Raw genomic sequence first — 24,809 nt, forward strand, 5'->3', positions numbered from 1 at the left:
TACTTTCCATGGACATCTTTCTTGGGCAAAGCCGTAATGTTGACAGCGCTCATACGAAATGTGTGAGCCAGGAGGAGCCTCCATCTGGCCCATTGCTGCAAGGTGCCTAGTTGCGTACAGCTCAGCTACACTTTGAGGTCCATGTACATCTGATTTGGGCATTTATCCATCAGCTTTTGGATTGTACTATGACTGCCCCTACAGTGACAGGTGCCGTGTTCCAGTCTTGATGGAGGTCCTGTTTTCGAAGAGGGAAAACAGCACAGCTGACGTGGTGGACACTTGTAGTAGACAAATGCAGTGTCACCTGGGTCCTGTATTCAGGTGAAGCGGATCTGTGGGAGGATCTACTCACCTGAGCATCTCTAATGACTAGTCTTGGAGCAAGTCCTTTTGGAGGTTTGGTGACCAGGCTGAGATATACGAACACTCCTTCCAGTGTGTGTGTGTGAATTCTAGGCAATCTGTGGGCAGAACTCAGACATCTCAAGACTTCTCAGAGGTGTCCTCTGTGGACAGTGGCCGTGGATGGTTTCTAAAGGGCCATGTAGAAGGCCCTGTGCCAAACGCCAGAGGGGAAGAGGATCTGGTCCCTGAGAAGTGCTCCTCTTGTTGTCAGGAAATGTTTGGATCCGACTACAGCTGCGGTGAGAGGTGAGGGGTGCTGGAGAAGGGCTGTTTGCAGCCGATCTACTGTCTTTGCAGGAGTGAGGTTGGCTGAGTGCCACGGAGGGAAACCCGGGTGCAGGCAGCGGTGCTCATCTACAGTCCCCAGACCTGCGGGTACTTAATAAGATTTGCTGAATTTCCTTCACTGGAAGTGATCTCGGGTGGCCTCAGCCTGCAGTAGCTGGAAACAGGGTTTCGGCTCCCAACCAGTGACTGAGGTCTGGTCGAGGCGGTGAGAGCACCGAATCCTAGCCACTAGACCAGACCGGTGGTCAGTGACAAGGCCCTGGCCCTACGGCTTTGTAGAAAAGAATTCCCACAAAGACAGGAAGTAGTGAAACAAGTGAAGTATTTATTAGGAAAAGAAGAGTAGGATATGTGTGGATAGACACACAGGCTGGCTCAGAGAGAGTCACCCCCTCGTGGCAGTTTGAATCACTTTTATGGGGCATTTCTTCCATGTTTCCTTTGATCAATCATTTTGATTTGCTTGGGTCAGAGTTCATATTTGGCATATCTCAGGATTTCCCCATGTGTACATGTGCATCTCGTAGCCAAGACGGATTCCACCGAAGAGGCTTATGGGTAGGTTTGGCCACTTGGCATCACTCCCCTTTGACCTCCAAGGAGCCTTTCTGCGCATGTGTAGTCAGGGGAGGTCTACTGATTTTGAGAATGAGGAATATGTGTTCTCTTATCTTCTGTCTGGGCAGGGCCCAGCCTCCTCTCCCAATTGTCCTGTTATTCCTGTCTCAGAGTACCGGTCCACAGGGACTGAACTCAGACCATTTGCCCTGGGGGCCCATCTGTCTCCTGCCTCAGAAAGAGGGAAGCAGGTTGGAGAAGTTGGGGGAATAGAAAGTATGGAGCTGAGAGAGAGAGAACCGTGACACCGCAGAGCAGGGAGCCAGTCTGCATCAGCCTGGTTTCTGGGCAGCCGGGGGTCGAGTATGAGTGAAGGGTGTTGGGCAGAGCAGTGGGGGGGTGGGGGTGGGGGTGGGGGCGTGGGGCGGGGCAGGACGTGTGCGTTGAAAAAAGCGTAAGACAGAAACAAAGGGGCAATTTTTGAAAAGCAAAAAAAGATAAAGACATACCCTCCCTGCCAGCAGAAACAGAGGCTAAAAGGTGTAGGAAACTACAACAGAACTGGGAAGTTGTTACAGTAAAAAATTACTGGGGAGTTCTCTGGTGGTCCTGCGGTGCTTTTAGTGCCATGGCCCCAGGTTCAATCCCTGGTCGGGGAACTGAGATCCTGTAAGCAGAGTGGCGTGGCCAGAAAAAAAGAAAAAAGAAAACAATTACTGGGTGACAGTGGAATAATGTGTATATTGAGTTGCGGTGTATGTACTCTCTTATTTACTTTTATAGATGTTCAAAATTCCCCTGAATTAAATGATTAGGGGACTGCCATAAGAATATATATATTCTCTGGTCCCATCCAGTGTAACCTGATACATCTGTGGTTTTAAAAAATGTACAATATGCAGATACACATTTGAGTGTGCACTGAAAATTTCTGGAAGGATATACAAGAAACTGAATGACCTTGTTTACACATCATGAGGAAAGCACAATGAGTATTTCTGTTTTATAGAAGAATTTAATGCTATACACCTTCCCTGCCCGACCCCCGCCCGCCCCCATGACTTAGAGCACAGGAGAGAGAGCAGACCTGGCAATCAAAAGTTAAGACCACGGGGGAAATTGGGGCAGAAAACTTTAAAACAAGGGTGTGTTCATTACAGTGTTATAACTTGTTTGTTTTACTTTTTGTTTATTTGCTGTAAGAAAAGAATTATCCCATGGTAAAGAAAATATCTATCTGTAATGTTATGAAAGTCCAATAAAATGTATTTGCAGAGGATTTGCAGAAAAGAAAGAAAGAAAATTATTCTGACTTGTGTTAAAGAATGGTAAGGCAGACTTTATCCAGGGCTATAGCAACAGGTGTAGGGACCGCTGTGGTCGGGGCTTGCCGTAGGGGAACGAGATTGGGGTCAACTCCAAATACAACAAAGAAGAGAATTTATAGCCAATTTATGTGGGTCGGTGGATGGGAAGTTACTAAAAGGAAACAGCCGCAGTAAGACCGGGGATTCTGGCTAAAGCGACCTAGCAGGATTCTTGTTGAAATCTGGCGATACTGAGACGGACAGGGAAGTCTAAAAGTCAAGGCCAAGTTGGGAAGAAGGTTCCGAGGAACCTGAGAACAGTTTGGTCAAAGAGAAACACTGTCAGCTCCTGTGTGCAAACACTGTGGCATACATGCGGTGAGGTTTGTGTGAACAAAGGACACGCTTGTAGGCCTGCAGGTGCCTGCATGTGTATATGGGGGTATTATTATATTGTGTTAAAAAATAGGTCCCTGTCAACCTAGAAAGATACATTTCATTATTTTTGTTTTGACATTCAGAGTCTGAGGAAAGGGCCTGGAATTTCATGTGAAATTGTAATTCTGGGAGAGCGCCAGCTGTTCTGTTATTATTGCTGCCAACGGAGGAGGGCGGAACCGGAAGGGGCATAAAATTTTCATGGCCTCTCTCTGCTGTTGTACCATCTCTGTAATCTGGTGTTGTGAAGTTCACTGTTACTGTGAAAACAGTCACAGCCTGAGGTGCCTAGAAAGAACCAAAAAAAAAAAAAAAAAAAAACCCCACAAAAACTACCAGAGGCTTGTCTGGGCCAGTGTAGACATGTCTGAGTCCAGGAGAGCGTGGGTGGCCCTGCGAAGGCTGGGGAGGTGTCAAGGGCGATTGGAAGTGGCTCGTCTGCCGGGGATGGTGGTGTTTTAATGAACCAAACGAGATAACATAATTGCTTGTTGATTTCCATTGTCACTCAAATGGTGAGATTTCGCGTTCCCGGTGGTAAAAAATATCCATTTGTTTTATTCACAGGTTGTACTCAGACTATCTCTACTTTGCAAGTTCCAATAAATCCGCAGATGACTTCCATGAAAAAGTGACAGAAGCTCTGCAGCTGTTTGAAAACTGCATTCTGGATTATTCACTGCGCGCCTGCGTCTACAACAACAGCCTCAACAATGCCATGCCCGTGCGTACTGAACACGGAAGGGGCTGCTCGCTGGTTATTATGCAAGGGCACTGTGGATCAGGATTTTAGCATATAAACAGAGAAGCGTTTTAATGTGCAAATGCCGCTCTCCATGCCTTTGAGCGGTGGCTAATGCAAAACAAGTATTCATGGGTATGAAAACTGTAAAAGCTGATGGGCCCTTTCATCTGGCACCCTGCGTTCTTCCACGCCAGTCTCCCAGTTACAATGCTCTCTCCTCCCTCTGCAAAAGAATGAGGGCTCATTTAGGAAGATTACTATTTAGTGAGGCTCTGAAAACACACCCCGCAATTAGGATTGGCAGGCGTGAGGACCCAACTCTCTGATTGTCTTAAGAGCGTTCTCTCCAATGCTGAATTGTTTTGTTGGTTTCAAACGTTACCTACCCACCAGTGACTTTCAGTGCTTCTCTGACAGTGTCTTAATGGAAAAATATTTTGCGTCAATCCCTCTTTTCTTTGCTCTCATCTGCCTTCAGGAATATAGCTGTACGTTTCTTGCCCGTTTTTTATGCAAAAGAAGCTGTAGGTGGTGACTTCAGCATGGCTTAGCTAAGGGATGGTTTTCTACGGCACAGCACCGGGGGTTGTCCTAAGTGCCTTTTCAGCAGGCTTCCGCTAGGGGTAAGCCTTCTTCAGCGAAGCTAATATGTCACCTGCCCCAAGTTCACAGCCTTACTCTGCTGAGCATGCCACATGGTGAGATCTGCTAGAGGTGGAGGGACCCCCAGGTGCGGTGGGGTTCAAAGTCAAGAGGGTTCACCCCCTTTCCCTTGTCATCTAGGCCGTCTTATCTGGCAGGATGCACAGAGGCAGTAGGTAGGATTTCAGGCTGTCCTGCTGGAATTTACAGCGTGGCGGGGAAGCATCACACCAAGGATCAACACAGAATCCAGCTGGCGGGGCGGGGGGTAGCACCAGGAATGGCCTTTGGAGCCAGAGAGGGGCGTGGGTTCAGTTCCCTCTCTGGCAGTTGACTCTGGGCAGTTGTCTTAGCTTCTCTGAGACTCCGTTGCTTCATCATAAGATGGGGGTAATAACACTGCTTTGCTAGGCAGTGGTGAGGATTAGAGAGTGGTAGTTCATTCACGGGTAGGGGAGGAGAGAATGATCCTGTTCCTCTGAAGCAGACAGGTGTGGTTTCAGAGGGCTCCGGGGAGCCTGGTCCTGTATGTCTCAGTGCAGAAGGAATTTAGCGAGAGGCAGAGTGATAGAGAAGTGGTTTATTAGAACAGGACGCTGGTGAGGGTTACGAGCGGGCGGGCACGGGGGTGCCGTGCCAAGAACTTAGTGGGGCGCAGCTTCATAATCGAAGGAAGAGTGGGGAGGGGGAAAGGCTCTTCTTTGTCTTTCTTGAGTTGACGTCATGCTTCCATCCTCAGCCCCTCCTCCAGGTTGGGCTGGGGAGTTTCCTGTCCCCACGTGGTCAAGCCAGGACTGTAAAAATTATTTCAGGTCTCTGTACAATGAGCACCGTTCCATAAATTATTGGTTTTTCAGGTGTGCGGAGAGCACGTCCTCGGGATCATTAACTACTGAGCTCCCTGGGCAGGATGTGGGTCTCGTGCCACCATCGTTTTGTTTTGGGGCCTGTCTTGTGCTTGTGTCACATGGTTTTGTTGTTAAGCAAGTCTGCTTGGTTTTGTGGTCAAGCAAACCTGCTTTCTCGAGTAGCTTACAGGGGTGTCCCGTACTTTTTTCTACTCACAGTCCCCTAATGGGAGTAACTATTTAATCACCTACTTTGTCCCTTTACTGTGTCCCTATCACCTCTACCCACCTTAGGTTCGTTGACTGGGGCCCTGTGAATTAGATTGACGGAAGATAAACGAAAGAAAAGTAAACAGAAGTTTATTAACACATGCATATGTACACATGCACGTATACACGGGAGCACTCAGTGATGAGTGACTCGGGGTGGTCAGATCTCTGGCTTATATAGCGTCGTAACAAGAGAACCATAAATTCGTAGAGAAGTGACAGGACAGAGGAAAAGGATTTTGAGTTTCTAGGGCGGCAAGTTGTGGGAAGGCAAGTATATAAGGGAACCCGTGGTCGACAAGGGCTACTTTTAGCAAGGTTTCTCACGTTGACTCCTCTGGTGCTGTCTCCAAGCTGATCAGGGCCCAGAGCTGTGGCCAGTGATTGACCTCTATCCTTCCTTGTAGAGAGGGGACGAGAGGCACCTTTAAGTTCTTGTTCAGTCCTCTCCGTCCCCCTGAAATCCAAGTCCATTTTACAGATGAGGACGTGGAGGCTCACAGAGGTTAATTCTCCCACCCAGAGCCACGTAGCTCTTGACGGGCAGGCTCAGGGTCCAGTCCCAGGTCCCACGGCCTTTGATGAGGCTCATGGCGTTTCCACCTTCCCTCGCTGACTCCTAAAAGTGAAGGTTGGAACAGGCAGAAGGCATGTGCTTTTTAATTCAGTTTCATGTTTTGCTGAGGATGACGAGGCAGTAGCTTAGCAGGCACCTCTGGTCAGAGTGAGCTCCCAGGGCAGGATCAGCGACGGGATGGCGGGGCTGTGATATATGACAGATTGCCCGTGACCCTTCAGTCCCTGGAGAGCCCCTGCACAGCAGGAAGAGCCAGGAGGGCAAGGGCAGTCGGAAACCCTTCTCTTGGGGGTGAATCTTCAGTTCTAGGATGAGAGAAGCAGAATTCCCCCCCAGCTGTGAATCCCAGCCCAACCACAGCACAGGGAGGACCATCTTTTTCAAAGATACGTGGACCCTGGCGCTACCCTGCTTAAGACTTTCACTGCCTTCCTGTGGCCCCTGAGTGCACAAGCCCACCCTGCCTACCTGTCCACCTCCTCCCAGCCTCCTCCCCACCTCCCTCTCCATCGCTGCCCCGCAGCCACACTCTCTTCTGCAAGGTCCTCTTGCCTCAGAGCAGGCGTTTGCAAGGTGTGGTCCCTGGACCAAGAGCATCAGCATCCCTGGACACGTGTCAGAAATGCAAACTTCTAGGTGGAGCCCCAGACCCCACAGTCAGGAACTCTGGGGATGGGCGCATCAGTCTGTTTAACAGCCTCCAGGTGGGTGTGTTGTGCTCTCGGCTTGGAGAAGCCGGGTTCCAGAGCCTTCCACACTCCCCTCCCTGACACACTCTTCTCATCCTTCAGGTCTTGTTATAATCTGACTTTCTGTTCTCTCTCCACTCTATTTGTTTCCCCACAGCATGTATCACAATTGACGATTATAGATAATTGTTTCTTCTGCCGTGTAGCTCTGTCTCCACTAGATTACAAGCTCCACGTGACCAGGGGCCATGTCTGTTACATAGCAAGGCATCTCCATTGCTTAGCGGGGTACCTGGCATGCAGGATGCACTAGATTATTTGCAGGACAAATGAATGAAGGAATGAATGGGGAGTTTGTGAAACTAGCAGAGAGGCTGGGTGGAGAGTTCCAACCAAATCCCTGATAGGGATCAGAGGGGTTTGGTGTGTGCCTGTCAGGGGAGACCCTGCACTGGCTCATCCTTGGCTGTTTCCCAGCGTGGGGGGGACAGGCCCCAAGCGCAAGGACCCGGCTTCAGGACCAGGCTCTGGTGGGTGTTCTGCACTAACCATGGCAGGCAGGCAGTCCCCCGCCCTCCCCAGGCCTCGGTTTTTCCATCAAGAGCTAGGTGAAGCAAATAACATCAAAGACTTCTCTCTGCTCTGATGTTTTAAAATTTTAAATATACTGGACACGTGCCCTAAATACCCTTTTTATGTTCATTCCATTTTGATTCTCTGGCCGATACTGGGGAAAGATGAGAAGAAGTGCTGCGTGGGCCTGTCTTAGGTTTGTCAGTCGTGATGCCACACGTGCACTTCCCTTGATGGATAAGGGGGCGGGGGTGGGGGTTTGGAGTGAGCAGGAAGAGGGAGCATCCAGGGGGCTGGGGGGAGGCTTCCCCACCTCTCTTCCCCTGCAGAGCCTCCAGGTTTGTTCCCTGCCTACCGCTGACGGCCCCTCTGCTGCTGGACCCGCCCTCTTGGGAAGGAAGGCTGAGCTGTGGGAGGCCCGTGCCACTGGAGGGGTCTCTCCCATAAAGGCACATACACGCTTTCGGGGAAATGCAGTCACCCGTGGCCAGGTGCGGGGATGGCTGTGGCTACTTTAAAACACCCTCATCCTGCTACAGACTCCCAGCTCCTTTCCTCCTAGAAGGTCCTCAGTAGCAAAGGCAGGTTCTTCGGAAGAGATAAACTTCATCAGGCTGGTCCTCCCTGGGAGGCGCCGGCCTGCAAGCCTGGCAGAGAATGAAAAGCTCCCGGTGACTTCACAAGAAGACGTTCTCACAGCAGTGTGTCTGTGTTGGAGGCGACACGTATTTATTTCGAGGCTGGCACGCACTCATTTTCTCTTTCGCTCTGGCCCGGCTTGAGGTCTTTGTATGAGCTGGTGTCTAAGGGAGCAACACCCTGAGGGCTGCAGGCAGCTAATGAATTTCGGAGACAGCTTTTCCACTCTAATTGTTTTTCTTCTCCCACCGCCTCCCACATGATTAGAAAAACAGTGAAATGGAAAGAGAATAGCGAGAGATGAAACTAGTGTCTGTACATATTTTGTCAAGCGTTTCACTGTCTTATTGTTGCCATGGTGTTCAGCGTGAGTACCAGGGCACAAACCTTGTGCCGCCGGGATGATGAAAGAGCCTGGTCCCCGTCCTGGAGGAGTTCAAGGTCGAGCTGGGAAGGAGAGGAAGTAGGATGTGAAAGTGTCTGCTGCAGGAACTGAGATGGGCGCGGGGAGGCGCTCCACGTGGGAGGGGTGGGCTGGGAGTCCAGCCAGGCCAAGGACTTTCCCCCCGTGGAGAGCCAGGTGACGCCAGGCGTTGGCTTGGCAAGCTCAGGCTCAGAGACTAGAGGCAGGAGCACCAGTCATTGTGTCCGGGGCCGTGACAGTGCCGGGCAGGTGCTGGTGAGGCCTGAACCAAGAGACGAGGGGAGCAGAAGAAAAACATTCGGGGAGACCACAGCGAGGCAGAGCCAGAGGCAGGTCACGGAGCAGGGTCCGCAAGGACGTGGTGGGTGGAGAGCAGGGGAGGGAGTGCTGGAGAAGGGGCCCTCAGAGCAGAAGGGGAAGGGTCCGTTCTGTTTTGGAGCTTTGCCAAGAGTTTAGAACCAACTGTGAAGGTATAGGGGACAGTCCCCAAGATCGCCTTCCCTTCTGACACCATTTGCAAGTTGCAGGGAGTCCCCCAAACCACAGTTGGGTTCCGTAATTCACTAGAAGGAATCACAGAACACGTTGATGGCTGCTACACTCGTGGTTACGGTTTACAGCAGGGAAGGGACACAGATTAAAATCAGCCAAGGGGGGACTTTCCTGATGGTGCAGTGGTTAAGAATCCACCTGCCAATGCTGGGGACACCGGTTTGATCTGTGGTCTGGGAAGATCCCACGTGCCGCAGAGCAGCTAAGCCTGTGTGCCACAACTATTGAAACCCACATGCCTAGAGTCTGTGCTCCACAACGAAGAGGAGCCCCCGCTCCCTGCAACTAGAGAAAACCTGCGTACAGCAACGAAGACCCAAGTGCAGCCAATAAATAAATTAATAAAATAAAATAAAATAAAATAAAATAAAATGAAATAAAATGAGCCCAGGGAGGAAGCATATGTGATGAGACACAGAATACAGCCCCCCGGGGAAGCCCACCTGAGCTTTTGGTGTCCCAAGCACTTCTTGAGGCTCTGTCATGTACTACCCGTCCGGCTAACCTTTAGCTTGCAGTCTCTCCTGGAGGTCAGGCGGGTACTGCGTGGCCCAAAGCCCCTGTCGTAACTCATGCTGTTAGACTATCCAGTGCCCAGACCTCCAGGCAAGCAAGATACTCTTATCAGGCAGGACATCCCAGGTGGCCTAAAGGTCACCTCCTAGGAGCCGAGGACAGAGGCCAGACCTCTCTGTGGGTCAGGTTAATGCTTCAGCCCTCACACGTGCAGTCTGGCATGAGAGAAGGCACAGGAGAAGGATGAGGATCCCCGACAGGTAGGTGGAAAGGAGCAGCTTCAAGCAACACTGCTTCTATTGGGATGCACGCACACACTCAAGGTCACAGACGTCCGTGTGGCACCGGGCATTTGGTAGTTCCCTCTCGTGGCTTGTTGCTAGGGCATTTGCAGATGTTTCTCACGGCTGTTGTGTGCTGGGCGTAGGAGCAGAGGCAGCCAGGATGTGTGCAAAGAACATTCGCGCCATTGGCAAGTGTAACCGTGGCCTCTCCCTTCACCTGGGTCCTCACTATAAAGTGTTGTGGAGATACCTGCAGGGTTGTTCTAAGGATGAAATGGGACCCCGAGTGTGGGAATCCTTTGTGTGGGGAGCACAACCCCGCATGGAGAAGCAAGAATGTATGGCGTTTAAAATCCAACATCTTTTTTTATTAGCTTATTTTTACTTATTGGCTGCGTTGGGTCTTCCTTGCTGTGCATGGGCTTTCTGTAGCTGTGGTGAGCTAGGGCTACTCTTCATTGTGGTGCGCAGGCTTCTCACTGCGGTGGCTTCAGTAGCTGCGGAGCACGGGCTCAGTAGTTGTGGCTCTCGGGCTTAGTTGCTCCTCGGCATGTGGGATCTTCCCAGCCCAGGGCTCGAACCCGTGTCCCCTGCATTGGCAGGTGGATTCTTAACCACTCTGCTACCAGGGAAGCCCCCAAATCCAACTTCTGAAGGCAGTGGTTTGCAGGGACAACTCCCCAGTGTTGGTTTATAATGACGTGTGTGTAATACGCTTGGAAAAGTGCTTACAGTGTTGGCGGAAATACTGCTGAACTAACTAACACCCGCCTTCTTCTTCGGTCCTAGGTGAGGCTCCAGGTTGGGCTGTATGCCGTGTACCTTCTGGACTGGCTCACAGTCTTTAATAAAGAACAGTTCCTCATTCTCCGCCTGGAAGACCACGCCTCCAATGTCAAGTACACCATGTACAGGGTCTTCCAGTTTCTCAACCTCGGTATGAATGTTGTGCTGAGATCCACAGAGCAGGGCGCGAGCTCTGTGGACACTGGCTCCGTGACACATGCTCCGAGCCCCATGCAGACTCTCCGAGCCGGGCAGGGTGGGGCTGAGCTAGAGGCCAGTTAGTACCTGTTTGTCAAGCATCACGTGTACATGGGGCCTTGCGTGAGTGGAGGGGTGTCTGGGGAGGAAGAGACGGCCTGTGTCTGGGAGCTCACGGTCCAGTGGAGGGAGAGGAGGAAGCCAAGGGTCAAATAACCGAGTAACTGATAGAGCGACATGGGGGAGGTTAGTGTCCTCATGACAGGTCCATACATGAGACTTGGGGTCCCAGCTGCTGAAGGGATCATGGAAGGAATGGTGTGAGCTGTGCCTTGAGGATGGACGGGGGGTCTGGGAGGCTGGAACCATCTTGCAGTGGGCACAGGGCCTGCAGGAGGGGATGGACAGGTCAGTGCTTGCCTCAACTTTGCTGGGACAGCCTCCCCGCCCCCCCCACCCCGAGGCAGAGCCATGTAGCTGGGTTTGGGCTCCTGGGCCTCTGTGGAGGGGGCGCCTGCCCCCAGCCAGAGGACACCAACCCCCCCCCCCGAGTCCCGAGTGGCACTTCGTGGCAGAAGGCTGAGTTGCTGGCCAGGGCGACGGCCAGTGGAGGCGCGTGCACGAGTGCAGAGTGCTCCCCAACGGACGGCACCCAGGACCGCTGGAGAAGCTGGAGCAGATGCCTCCTGTGGCCCTGTCTCATGAGCTTGCCTGGGACTCCTGTTAATTGACCGTTTTCCTGAAATCTATTTGCCCACCGCTGGGACTCGGAGCCTTTTGTCATTTGATTTTCTTTTTCCTTTTCTTGGAGAGCTGGTTATGTGATAGAGTGTGATTACTTTTTCCTTTGAAGGCCTAGAACCATTTTTCTTTGATTTGGCTACCTGTAGACTGTGTCACGTTCATGAGCTTGTCTTCCGTCTCTGAGGTGGGCCGTCAGGCCAGTTCTGTGCCTTCCCTGCCACGTATCCCAAGGACACTGGGATGTAGGTTTTCTGTGCATGGGCCGAAAGCCTCAGGCACAGAGGCCTGAGCGGTGGTCCTGGGGGTTAAGCCAGAGAGAGGCTTAGGGTTCCCAGGGCTGAGGGTGGAGGTGGCAGCCTCAGGTGGCACAGCAGCTGGCTTGTTCCCGGCCTCTCCCCGCGATGTCCCTGCTGCAGGTGGAGGTGCAGTCACTGGGGGTCTCTGGGCACAGGTGGCCCCCTCCCCTCCCCCCATGGCCGCCTCACAGCACGACACACAGGGTGGAACGCGGCCCCACCACGAGGCCGTTTGCATCAGCCTGCAGTAGAAATGCTGGAGACAGGCTTCCAGCGGCTGGTTGCTGGAGAATGTACGCGCGTGGACTGTGTGCAGCAGGTCGCACAGTTATCTGAGGACAGGCTGGCTCGCCATTTTTTTTAAAAAAATATCTTTTTTCCATAGGAGATTCAATGAATGCACCTTTTTATTTTTTTAATATTTTATTTGTTTGTTTGTTTGTTTGTTTGTTTATTTATGGTTGCATTGAGTCTTCGTTGCTGTGCACTGGCTCTCTCTAGTTGCGGAGAGCGGGGCTGCTCTTTCTTGTGGTGCCCAGGCTTCTCATTGCAGTGGCTTCTCTTGTTGCAGAGCATGGGCTCCAGGCACGCAGGCTCAGTAGTTGTGGTGCACGGGCTTAGTTGCTTAACAGCATGTGGGATCTTCCCGAACCTGTGTCCTCTGCATTGACAGGCGGATTCTTAACCACTGCGCCACCAGGGACGTCCAGGCTGGCTTCCCTTTATGGGCAGTTGGAAATGAAACTGCGCCCCAAAGTCCCAGCTGTGCTTCCGAGAGTGGGGGTAACACACCGGACCACAGAATCTCTGCTGTGTCAGACAGGAGTTTCCACCTTCCACCCTCAGCAACTCCGAAATGGACCCAGCCACAGAATGTGAATCTCCAAACATTCTTAAGGGAAACTCCTGTCTCAACAGGCTGGGATTTTCTCAAAGTTTCTTTTGCTTCCTGCCTCATGGGCTCTTTCCTTTGTGTTCCAGGGCCCTTAAGTGAGAAACAAGAGGCCTTGATGACCAAGAGCCCCGCGTCCAACGCGAGGCGTCCTGAGGACCGCAACCTGGGGCCCATGTGGCCGGTCACACAGAGGCTCCTGCGGGACTTCTACGGGCCTTTCAACGCCCGGCTGGCGCAGGTCCTTGCCGACGAGGCCTTCCTGTGGAAGAAGACGTGAGGCTGGGTTCCTGCTGCCGGCTCGGGCTGCGCTTTCCATGATTTCCACGGTTTGAAAATCTCTCTTGGTGGGGAACCCTTTTGCTCAGAGGCTGGAGGATACCCCTCCCCAGGCCCGTGTTTATGGAAACCAGTTCAGAATTTCCTCTGTGCTGCTAAACAGCCCGGCAGTGGACCCTTCATCGAGCCTCAGATGGAGGCTGTTGGAAATTCTACTTGGGAAAGGGTTGCCTTCTGCTCCAAGAGTTGCCGGGCTCCGGATGAGGCCGGTGGGCGCTGGGCTGGGTATCGGGAGGGAAGCGCAGAGTCTGGGCTTTGATGATTCTGAGATCTGCTGGACGTCCCACCTCGGGGCTGGCCAGAACGTACACTACACATTCAGCTGTGAAACCCTCTGTTTAGATCACTAACCTGACTTTGGCAGAGAATAGAGTCTCTTTCATTTTTTTTCCCTTTTACCCCAAAGTCAGCTCTCCTTCCATCTCTTCAGATATAAACCCTGTTAACGTCACTCTTTACGAGAAAAAAGACACAAGTTGCTTTTCGGTAGCATATCTGTGTCTCGGACCTCTTCCCCTTCTGTCCTTGTGGACTTCTGTTTAACGGAAGAGGAGAGCATTTAAAACAAAGCACTTCCTGCATTTCATTGGCTGGAGCTTTCTTTTCTGCCCATTTAGATGTTTTCTCAAGAGTTTTTTCAGTTTCTAATTGGAATATAAATTCAGTTTAAAATCGGAAGGGACATTTTTGCTGTTAATGGCAGACTGAACACCTATAAGAAATTGATGGAAATTCTGGGCATCTTGGCCCTCGCCGTGCACCTGAAGTCCTCAGAGAACTGCGGCCATTTGAGGTTTTAGTTCTGGATGCAACAGGCTCCGTTGCTCTGCCTTCCTCCCAAGTGAACTTGGTGCCACGTCCTCTGCCGTGTGTGGCCAGAGGTCCTTCCTCACTCAACAAACTGCAGGATGCTTTTTCCTGATACAGAAACACAGCGCATGAACTACACTTGAGCTGGACGTGCTGTGCTGGGATTTAGGACGAGAATGCCAGGAGCTGTGTCCTTGACAGAACTTTCTGGGCCACTTGGCAGCTTGCTTACTATCAGATGGGCTGAAGGTCTTGCCGTTCCTTGGAGGTGAGGGGAACAGTTGAACACAGCCCTTGCACACAGCTCCAGGTGGGACTCTAACCAGACTTTGCATGTGGTCGTCAAGGGAAGCTTCTGCGAATCAGAGCTCTCCGGGTCGAGGTCCCGGATGCACACCAGACAGAAAGTGCAAATGCCTGCATGCCCAGCCGCCCACGTGGGGGTGAGGATTTGCTGAGCTGTCCAGCCCTAGCGCCATCGGAGGTGGGCTGCTCGGTCCATTTGAAGGCCTGCGGAGGGCTCGCCCTGGCACAGCCAGGCTGTTCTGCTGTGAAGGAGCTGTGGTCCTGAACACGCACTTTCAGGGACAGGCCCCCCTTCCTCTCCCCGTGGCACTCAGCACAGTAGCCAGTGGGCAGACCTGGCCTGAGCACCAGGTGCTGTAGGGAGACATCACTTGCGTGTGCGTGTGTATTTATTTGCAGTACAGGTGCGGTGTGTGTGGGTGTGTGTGCGCATTTCTGAGTGGGTTCCCTTCGGTTCTGTTGCGGATCAGCCTCCTCCGCTCTGGACACACCCCTCCATGGACTGATTCCTCTTTCAGTTCGATTGTCACTTTGAGCCCATATTTTGCTCTTCGGCCCGGCTGTAATTACAAGGACTTTTCTTACTCACGCCTGTGCATGTGAACAACATGTAGCGTGACTCTGCTTCTCACAGAAGTATCACTGAAAGTCTTATTTCCAATATTATTTGGTTTATTATACAAATCTTTTTATAGATGCGGGCCCATCCCTCAGTGCCGATCAGCGCCGTGCAGACCCGGTTCCTCCAGGGGCCTTTCTCCTAAGGGCTGTCTGTCTGCCACCTTTGCTTTCCTCTGCTCTCTCTTGCCCGAGGCCCCACTCTTGGTGACATCATGGCTGCCGTTTCGAGCGGTGGTCCTCGGGCCTGTCATCGCAAACCAAAGCAAGGTGGAGCATCTCTCACGGCCTGGTCTGGAAGTTCCTTTGTGTCCCCAAAGCGGTGCATCAGGTTGTATTAAATTGTACTCCCTTAGCTGCGTAAGGTATGTTAATAAGCCACAGTTATGATGTACTTGTATTAATATTGAACATAATTAAATGTGGACCCCTGCGACTGGGACCCCGGGGTGCACGCCCTTCCTCATAAGCCATCAGAGCTCTGTGGAAGCTTCTCTGCCATGTCTGCTGCCTGTAAATGAACCATGGGAGTCAGTCAGTGTCTCACCCACGTGTGACGTGCACCCTGTATGCAGGGGACTTGCTGCACGTGGTGACGTGAGAGAGAAGAGTGGTCTGGAAGGGGCAGACGTTACCAGGGGCCCCCACGTGGAGTCGCAGGGGTGTGAGTCAAGGCGGCGAGGTCCAGCCCTGCCCACAGAGGGGTCTAAGTTTGTCTTCGGACATTTAGATTTGACGATTGGGTGACCACAGGTCCTGCTGCTCCCAACAGGCTGCCTCCTTCATTCTCGGGGCCTGCCTGGCCCCTGGGGCTGGGAGTTTGAGACCCCTGGTGTCACTGGGTGCATGGCATTGTCACAGGACGCTCAAGGCCCCCACGTGCAGCTGGGGCAAGCCTGAGAGAGGAGGTCATCTCAAGTTTGGGGTGTGGAAGCCTGGGCCGTCCTGGGGGCAGCGGGGAGCCTGGGTTGGTCCCCGAATTCTGGAAAGGCCCACCCTGGGCGAGCATCTCCCCAGCACTGCCCGCCGTGGTGGTTAGCTGGAGGACGAGGGACAGGCGAGTCCAGGCCTGCAAGCGAGGAGGACCCAGCTATTCATGGCAAAGTCAGGGCCGGCTTCGCTCAGCAGGGAGGATGCTGTGCCTGGGGGCAGAAGCAGCAGGTGGGAGACAGGGATGGAACAGACTGGCGAGTCTGGAGGGCTGGTCGCACAGCTCCCTCCCCTGGGGCCTGTCCTCAACCCTCTGTGCTGTGGGGCCCCCCCCCTCCACTCGGGAACCGGCTCTCAGGGGACATTCTGATGGGGGTCACCTCTGTCTTAGCATAAACCTCCCCTGGGACTGACCTCTCCCAAGGGCTCCATGTGGGAATCGCAGCAAAGGCCGAGCTGCTGGTGAAGGAACTCGGGGCCTCGTCCAAGGTGCGAGGCCTTGCGTGTGGGCGGGTATTGTTCTGTTGCTCCAGAATCCTCACCCTGTGGGCAGATCCTGTTGAGACTGGTAGGAAGACATCAGCACTTACCTGGCAGGGCTGCCCGCAGAGCAGCCCAGGGAGCAGGTCCCGCAGGGCAGGGAGCCATGTGAGTGACCTGCGGCTGCCAGCAGCAAATTACCCCAGACGCCGGCACTTAAACCAGCACAAGGTTGTCACCTCAAAGTCCTGGAGGTCAGAGACCCAAACTCAGTCTCTCGGGGCTCAGGTCAAGAGGTCGACAGAACTGGTCCCTCCTGGAGGCTCTGGGGGAGACTCTGTTTCCTGGCCTTTTCCAGCTGCCAGAGGCTGCCTGTGTTCCTTAGCTGGTGACCTCCCCCTCCACCTGCAGGCTCTCTCTGTCACTCTCACCCTGGGCACGTCACCTTCTCTGCTTCTCCCCTCCTGGCCTCTTGCAAGGACCCGAATGAGGACTCTGGGCCCACAGGACGCCAGTGCAGGGTCATCCCCATCTCAAGGTCACATCTGCAAAGCCCCTATTGCCACATAATGTAACACCTGTAGGTTCCAGGCATTAGGATGCAGACATCTCTGGGACCCGTTGTTTAGCCAGCAGTAGATGGGGGATGGGTCCAGTGTGCTGGCTGGCAGTCAGAAGATGGAGTGGGTGCCCACTGGCCCGTCCCTTTCGACTGCGCCCCAAGGGGCCCGCGCAGGTCTGAGTGTCTAGTGGAGGGCTGAGCTTCCTGATGTGTCTCTTCTGAGATGGTGAGCCTTCCTGTCTAGGCAGGACCCTGTGACTGGAGTGAGGGGGACAGGGTGAACGGCAAGTCATTCCTTTGTATGTTTCTCCCAAGTGAGCCAAGTGGCAGACCTGGCCCTGGACAGATTCTTTCTCCCCGAGGAGACCCACAGAAGCCACGTGGGCAGTTTTGAGTTTCTCAAGTTCAGCTGTTTTTGAGTGAGTCACGCTCCCAAGGGAGCAGCTTGTGAAAACTACAAATATGGTTAGAATGTTTTCTGGCCCCCGAGAGAGTCTCGGGGGCCAGTGGCCTCGTGGCCCCGGCCGCACGCTCCAGGGATGCCTTTGGAAGGCAACTGGCAACCTCACTTTCAGTGCTTTTGCCTGATGGCCGCGAGTGGGCCTCCCCTCCACGACCTCGGCTCTGACCCTGCTCCCAGGGCACCGACCGCCTGGCAGCCTGTCCCTGGCCCTGGCCCCGCCCCTCCCGTCCCTCCCACTCTCAGTTCCCGTCCTTTGCAGAACTGCCCCTGCTCAGGTCCCAGCTGGCAGGGCGGAGGCTGGGCGGTCCTGGGTCTCTTTGGCCTGCGAGTTGCTGTCCCTGAGAGCCTGCAGGTGACAAGGACATCACAGAAGCGGAAGTGGTGGCCTCTCAGTGGCTGCAGCAGGCCCCCTGAGGAAGAACGCTTGCCCCTCGGCCGCCACCTGGGGGTGGCTGAGTCCTCCTTCTGGGCCCGGACCTGCTCAGGCTGCACCCGTGCTCTTCATCTGTGCACTTGGGGCAAAGCAAAGAGTAGGATTGGTCCATCCTGTGGGACCGCCCTGCCCCGTGGGTGCCCAGCTCTGAGTCTGGGGCACAGAGGAGAGGAGGAAGGGGGCTTCCTCTCACAGTGGAGGACCCTGAACTTGGGGCAGCAGCACAGGAACATGGAGGCTGCTGGGGCTCCCGGGGCTCGGGTGCACCCCCAGCTCTGTGTGCTCAGGCCCTGGTCAGATCTAGAAGCAGGTGGGTCTGAAGCCTGGGCTTCTCTGAGTCTTACAACTTTCCCAAGGTCACCAGGTGAAGTAGTAGCGGGGACCCAGAACTTCACATCCCTGAGGAATTCCCTTCTCTAAAAGCAGAGAAAGGCTGGGTCCAGTGAATGAGATGGAAAGCCTTCCAGCATCTTCTCCTGGAGTCATCTTTCTTCACCATTCTTCCTTGAAAAGGGACAGTCTGACTTGCACCCACCAATCTCAGCCCCCCAGGAGGACAGTGTGGGGAAGGGGCAAGCCCTGGGCCTGGAGCCAGATGAGCTGAGTTCAAGGCCTGGGTTGTGTCCACTCCGTAACCTTGGGGACACCGTGGGCCCTTTCCACACCTGCAGGTCTGTGGGCCTCATGAGTGGGTGTTGGAGTTAACGAGGTGATGGTACATGAAAGTATAAACCGAGGATCAGAGAGGCTACACACCTGCCTGAGGTCACACAGCTCCCATCTCCGGAAAGAAAGAGCAGAATGTCAACTCAGATTTTTTACTTTTTAACTTCAAAGTCAATGCTTCTAACCATGGTGCTACAGCCTACACCCCACCCCACCCCCATCAGGCTCCTGGCCCCAGCAGCCTGTCTGTACTTCACGTGTTGCCCGCATCTCAGATACTCTTAGGGATGGGGCAGCAATTTCTGGGTCTTCTGGGCCGGAGGTTTTGGCAGATCTGCCCATCTAGGGGTCTAGGTGGACTGGGGCTTCTAGGGGAAGACAAAGGGAAATAAACATGGCTTTGCTCTACCAAAAGGGTCCCACAGCTGAGAGTCCTCCCTGCAGAGGTGTCCTCCCTGCCCTGGGCCGGCCAAGGCTCCCACTCCCAGGACCAGGCCAGCCTTCGGGGGCGGGGAGGGGTGCGGTGCTGGCTGTTGGGCGGAGGATTCAGAGTCACATCAAAAGTGGATGGCTCGCCCTTGGGCTCAGCCCCGCGATAGTCTCAAAGGGACATACTCCTCTAGAAAGTCTGCAAAGAGCCAAAATTTAATTTTTTAGCGAGGGTTTTCTGAACATCTACTTTGCACAAGGCCCTGGGCCAGGCATTAGGATGGCTGGGGGGCTGTTCATCCGCTCATTCAGTGATTCCATCACTGGTTCTTTCACCCCGTGTTTATGAAACCCTGATTGCATGAAGCCGTGTGGTGGCGGGGGGTGGGGGGGTGGGGTGGGGTGAGGGGGTAGGGGGTAGGAAGGCCAAAAGCTAAATGGTCAGTAGCCAGGATGAGGCGTGGAGCTGGTGTCCCCGGTAGGGAGGACGGGCTGGGTTGGGTCAGAATTCTGAGTATCTGTAAATCCTACTTAACCACACATACATTTCTTAGACATTTTATTTTTACTTAAAGTATATTAATTTGTCTGTCTTTTGATAAAAGGGCCAAAGCCTTTTGCCCGAACATGAATCTGCAGATTGGAGTTCTGGGTCATCTTTGTGGCCAAAACTGTATCAGGATGAATCAGCACGGGTTTCTGGTTTTGGTTCTTTAAAGGGGCATGAGAACTGGAAGGCCCTTGAGAAGCATCTGAAGATAAGAGTCTTTCATTGTATACATGGTTATTTCCTTCATGTTTGCTGGGACTTTCCAAACCTTCTGACGTGGTTTTCAGAAATTGGCTCATATTTTGCACTTGTATTTCATTTGTTTACATCAGTGACTCTCAAAGTGTGGTCCAAGGATGCTGGCAACCCTCGAGACCCTTTCGAGAAATCCACCAGTCAAAACCAGGACTCTTCATGATCATACCAAGACGTCATTTGCCCTTTACCCTCTCATTTCCACATGATGTACAAGCGATGGTTTCCAGTGGCTGAGGCCCACTCCAGTGGCTGATGGACTAAGTGTGCATTCATGGGCTTTGAAAATCTTCCAGCTTTAATTTCTAACACAGTAAATTCTGATAGATGTGAACCATATAGACAAAAGCTCTTTGGGAATCTTCAGTAATTTTTAAGAGTATAAAGGAATCTTGATACTAAACAGTTTGAGAACTGCTAGTTTCTATATGTATGAAATCATACATTTCTAATATCAAGCACAACTGGCATAAGAAAGACTTGGGAACAAACATAATTGACTTGCAGTAAACCCAGAATTGACTGGAGGGCATTTTACAGAATGGCCAAGAGCACAGAACATGCCCCGAGCCTCAGCCAGAAGACTTAGGGGACGAGGAGACAGGCATCTTTCAGTGGGGAGGCCGGTGAAGAGGCATCTATGGTACAAGTGGCGACAGGAGTAATAAAGGTGCCCGCTGTTTACTGAGCACATGCTGAGGGCCAGGCCCTGTGCTGAGTGCAGCTTTCAGTGTCTCCTTGGATCCTCACCACCACCCATGAGAGAGGTCCTATCTTGGTTCCGGTTCTGTCGTTATACAGGTGAGGGAGCTGAGGCTCAGAGGGGCCAATCGACGCGCGCCAGGCCCCCAGCTCCTAAGGAGCAGATTTAGTCCTTGATCTCTAGGGCCTGAGTCTTGACCTGCACGTCTCACCTCTGACTCCCTGAAGTCTCTGAGTTTCTAAGGAGGCACGTGGAGTGGGCAGAGCCTCAGGTGACGTCAGGGGGGTGCCGGTATCTTCCGGACAGTCTGGGCGGGGAGGCCAACACAGGCACTGGGGACTGAGGTCAGGGCCTGGTGGCCTCTTCAAGGTCATTCCCTTGTGGAAGCAGTAGAACTGACCTGGACAGTGCCCCACCCCCACTTCCCTGCACCCCATCGGTGCCCAGCCTTGTAGGGGCCTTTGGGCAGAGACTCCATCCTGGCCTCCACCGCCCTCTCATGGCATCCCTTCTGTGTCCTGCCTCCACCTGCAGCTGGGCTGAGAGGGTGCTGACCTGGGGAGCAGCCCTTGGCGTTTTTGGAGATTGAACAGGTAGGACCAGCTGCTCCAGGGGCCCTTCCATCTCTTGATCGGAGGCTTTCTCAGAGCCCAGGAATCCGGACTGCACCCCTCCTGCCAGTTCCGAGGTTAGTCCGGGGCCCCCCGGGGCCCCCTGTGGCCAGCCGCTTCTGCCGCTGCTGTGGGTTCCAGTCACGGTTGAGGAATGGGGAGTGGCGGCTTCCCTCCTCAGGGCTGGCCTCCAGATCTCCGAGGGGCAGCTGCACATCCTAAATTAGGCCCCACGGTTACCATGGAGGTCATTTGTTTACTTCCACCTCCACATGAGATAATCTGGAGAACTGCCATTTTCTACACTTTCAACATAGTGGAATTCAGGAAAATTCCAAAGCCAAGCCAGCCTCCAGTTCTAAAGGCAGTGACCCAGGCAGCCTGCGCAAGACCTCAGGATGCAGGCGAACGTCTTTGGCCTCTAATCTCCTACTTCCCCTAAGAGAGCATGCCCCTCACCTCTGCTCCACATTTTCTGCCTTCCTGCCTTTGCTCAAGCCATTGCACCACCAGGAGTGTCCACCCTCCTGTACAACTGAGTCAGCATCTTACCGCACCCTAAGGCCAAGCACAAGTGTTACCTCCTCCTCCGTGCTGGCCTCCTGGATTCCGCCCTGCTTCCCACCACCTCACCTGCTTGTGGTTTCTTCCCCTTCTTAGTTGGTGTTGATTGCTTTCTACATGACTCTGTAGTCACTTGTGTGTTTTCAATTCCCATCCAAACAGGGAATCCTGGGGGCACACCGGCTGTTCCTTCCTCCACCTTCAGTTGTGGAGTGATGTCCCCAAGAGGGAGGCAGTGAATGTCTAGAGAGAGAACTGACTTGGGAGCTAGGGATCTCGATGACATTGAGCAGGTGACTTGACTTCTCCCAGCCTCCGTTTCCCCAGCTACGGAGCAGGGTGGGGGCCTGGAGGATTTCAAGGGGCCCTTTCAGATCTGCCCTTCTCTTTACTGCCTTTTGAAAACTTGACACTTTCCCCAAGCTGCTTATGTGCCTAAGGTGTTCTGCAGAGCAAGTGTCTGGAGAAGGGGTTGGGCTGCTACCCAACGCGTTCGGCGGCGCAGCCCACCCCTGCCCCCCCCCCCCCCCCCCCCCCAGCCTAGCCGCAACTCCTCTGGGATTCCAGGATGCCTACCTTGGGAGCAGAAGGCACGGAAATGCAGCCGCGTGCTGCCCCCGTGTGGTCTAGATGGGCACTGCATCCAGGAAGCCTTTCTCAGCCAACCGTTCCCGGGGCTACCCTGGCAGATGCCCATCACCAAGCTGGGTGGCCCACTTGACTCCCCACTGTCTTCCTGCTCACCTCTCACCTGGGCCATGGCGCTCCCGCGGACCACGGGTAACCCTAGTAAGAGGATGTCCGAAGGTGGAGAGAGTAAGGTCTCAGCTCAGCCACCCAGGAGCGCTGTTCTGGAGGTGCCATTATGTGGAGAGAAGGGTGGTGGTAGGAGACCCCAGAGGTGCTCACACGTGCTTCTTGGTCTCCAGGCTCTTCCCCGGCCTCCTCTCAGCTGAGTGGCCTGCAGGCCGTGTAGGATCAAGCCTATAGTGCCTGCAGGGACGGGGGGCTGGGAGAGGGCCAGCCAGACTCCCGTCCAGTGGTCCTTCCATGCCACCTGGCACCGCCAGAACACAGCTCCTGATGGGCTGAGCTGAGGCCATTCTGCCCCTCTGGGACTGGTGGTGGTCAGACAGCTCCCCAGCCCCTCCGCATCTTGGTCCTTCCCATGTGGATGCCCCTCCTTCTCAACTCCCGTCCTCTACCCCACCCTTCCTAATACCCTGTCCTGAGCTGACCTGAACTTGGGTCTCAGGCACCCTCCTAGGACTGTGCATGGCTCAACAGGGCCCTGGGGGAGCCATCACCCACCCCAGGGGGACCTGAGAGGTGGGAGTATTGGTGATGGGGAGGACCTGGGCTTGCAGCTTCTACCTGCAGACCTACAGAGCTCCATCCTTGTGCATCCTTGTTCCTCCTTCTCCACTCCTCCCAGCATCACCTCCTTGCTGGACTCTCCTCTCTCCTCCCTGCAAAATGGCCTTCCTGGCTCTAGCTCCAGGCCCCACCTCCATAAACCGTGCTCTGTGACCTCTTAGCCCTACCCAGGCAGGCTCTGATAACTTTGTCCTTCCTAGACACGGAGGAGGAGATCAGGGGTCCAGGAGGAACCCCTTTCCCGGGGTGTCCTGTGCTGACACCTGTCCTGCCTTAGTGTAGACACGCTGAGGTCTCAGACCTCCATGTGGCAGTGGGTATTTCTACTTGACCTGGTCTAGCAGGCAGACCTGACCTCCCTCTTTCTGCTCTCTCCTCTCTCTGTCCCTTCTACTCCTTCCTCCCTGCTTGTGAGGCGTTTGCTGGATGGGGCAAGGCTGAGCTGGGTTGGGTCTCCCACAGCAGGTCTGGAGACGCTGCCACAAGGCAGCTCTGGGAATGTCCTGGGTCTCGATGACAAGCCAAGCTTAGCATCACCCAGATACATCACTGTGCCCACCTTGCCAGGACATTCAAAGAAACACTGTGTAACAAGCAAAGAAAATGATCCCACTTTACTAGCACCTGCCACAACTGTAACCCTCACTCTTTCTTCATAGCTCTTGCCCTTGGGCTCCTCAGACCCCTGCTCTTCCATCCCAGCTGCTCCAGGGGGGCTTCTCCCTCACTAGCTGGGGGCTGCCCCTTCTGGAACATGTGACCTTCTCAGCCCCTGAATCAGCTGAGAGATGACCCTGTCCAGGATGCTCAGGTTTTAGTGGTCAGAACTTGTCACATGCCCCCTCCAGCCACGGGACAGTCAGTCTGCTATGAGCTGGATGGAGAATTGATGTGGGGGGGGGGGAGCACTTTCAGTGTCCCCCAGCTCCCTCAGCATCCCCACTGGATTCCAGCCTGGCCCTTCTTACCCATTCTCCCACCTCTTAATCTCTTTCGGATTTTCTACCTTTTTATACTTGCACTGCATTCTGTGAAATTCCCTTCCGTTTATGTCTCAGTTCACTAAATCTTTCCACTTCTCTACATCACCAATTTTGCTCTGTAAACCATTAAGTTTTTAGTTTTTAAATGGCTTTTTTGGGGGTCATTTTCAATTGTTGAATTTCAATTCGGTTCATTTTCAAGTCTGTTTTATTTTTTCATAGAATCTTGTTTTTTAAATTTTTTTTAAGATTTTTAAAAATGTGAACTATTTTTAAGTTTGTATTGAATTTATTATAATATTGCTTCTGGTTTATGTTTTTTTGTTTTTTGTTTTTTTGGCCATGAGGCTTGTGGGATCTTAACTTCCCGACCAGGGATGGAACCCACACCCCCTGCATTGGAAGGTGAAATCTTAGCCACTGGACCACCAGAGGAAGTCCTTTAAATATGGTTTTTAATTCCTTCTTTATGTCTTTAATCGTTTTAAACATTTAAAACATGATTTATTATTTCATTTGAACTCTTCTGTTATTATATGTGCTTGGGGATTAATCATTCTTCTTTTTTTTTTTAAGCTGCTGACTTTCCCTTTGAATTGTTTTCTTGTGTAGTGTGTAATTTTAAAAAAATTATTTTGAGTTTTTGTTGGGGTGTATTACCACTTTTTTTCCTAGAGGAGTCCCTGGGATGGGATGTATTTCCAGTGAAAGAATTTTATCTTTGCCTTGGTCTGGACCTAAGGGGTCACTTCTCTGAAAACAAATTTTGCAATAACTTTTTGGCTTAAGATGTCCTTGTTTATGGGAAGTATAAATTAAAACTGTCCATCTGGTTGGGTGGGGGGGGGTTGGGAGCATCCCTTTTTTTTTCTTTCTTTTTTGTTTGTTTGTTTGTTTTATTCTTCAAAAACTGTGTTATTCTGGAAAAAACCTGGCACGGTTTATCCCATTTTCCGTCTGTCCATAACGTGTAAAATCACTGAAAAGCACAGTGAGAGCATGGTTATTAGCTGATACTTATTTGTCTCCTACAGTGTGCTGGTCTAATATTAAGTA

The 24,809-nt window shown here is 52.9% G+C and overlaps 1 protein-coding gene across 4 annotated transcripts in view; it reads left to right on the top strand.

The window, feature by feature from the left end:
• CHST15 (carbohydrate sulfotransferase 15) overlaps positions 1-15,204 on the top strand; it is a 74,674-nt gene extending 59,470 nt beyond the window's left edge. For 3 of the 4 annotated variants that reach the window (XM_057737384.1, XM_057737385.1, XM_057737386.1), the window contains exons 6-8: positions 3,567-3,723; positions 10,548-10,695; positions 12,764-15,204. In XM_057737384.1, the coding sequence (XP_057593367.1) occupies positions 3,567-3,723; positions 10,548-10,695; positions 12,764-12,954 (496 nt within the window). In that variant the 3' untranslated portion in view covers positions 12,955-15,204. The remainder of the gene's footprint in view (positions 1-3,566; positions 3,724-10,547; positions 10,696-12,763) is intronic. The other variant, XM_057737387.1, reaches the window with a different exon arrangement.
• The last annotated feature ends 9,605 nt before the right edge of the window (positions 15,205-24,809 follow it).

Source organism: Hippopotamus amphibius, chromosome 5, assembly GCF_030028045.1.
Source record: "Hippopotamus amphibius kiboko isolate mHipAmp2 chromosome 5, mHipAmp2.hap2, whole genome shotgun sequence".
Taxonomy (NCBI): Eukaryota; Metazoa; Chordata; class Mammalia; order Artiodactyla; family Hippopotamidae; genus Hippopotamus; species Hippopotamus amphibius.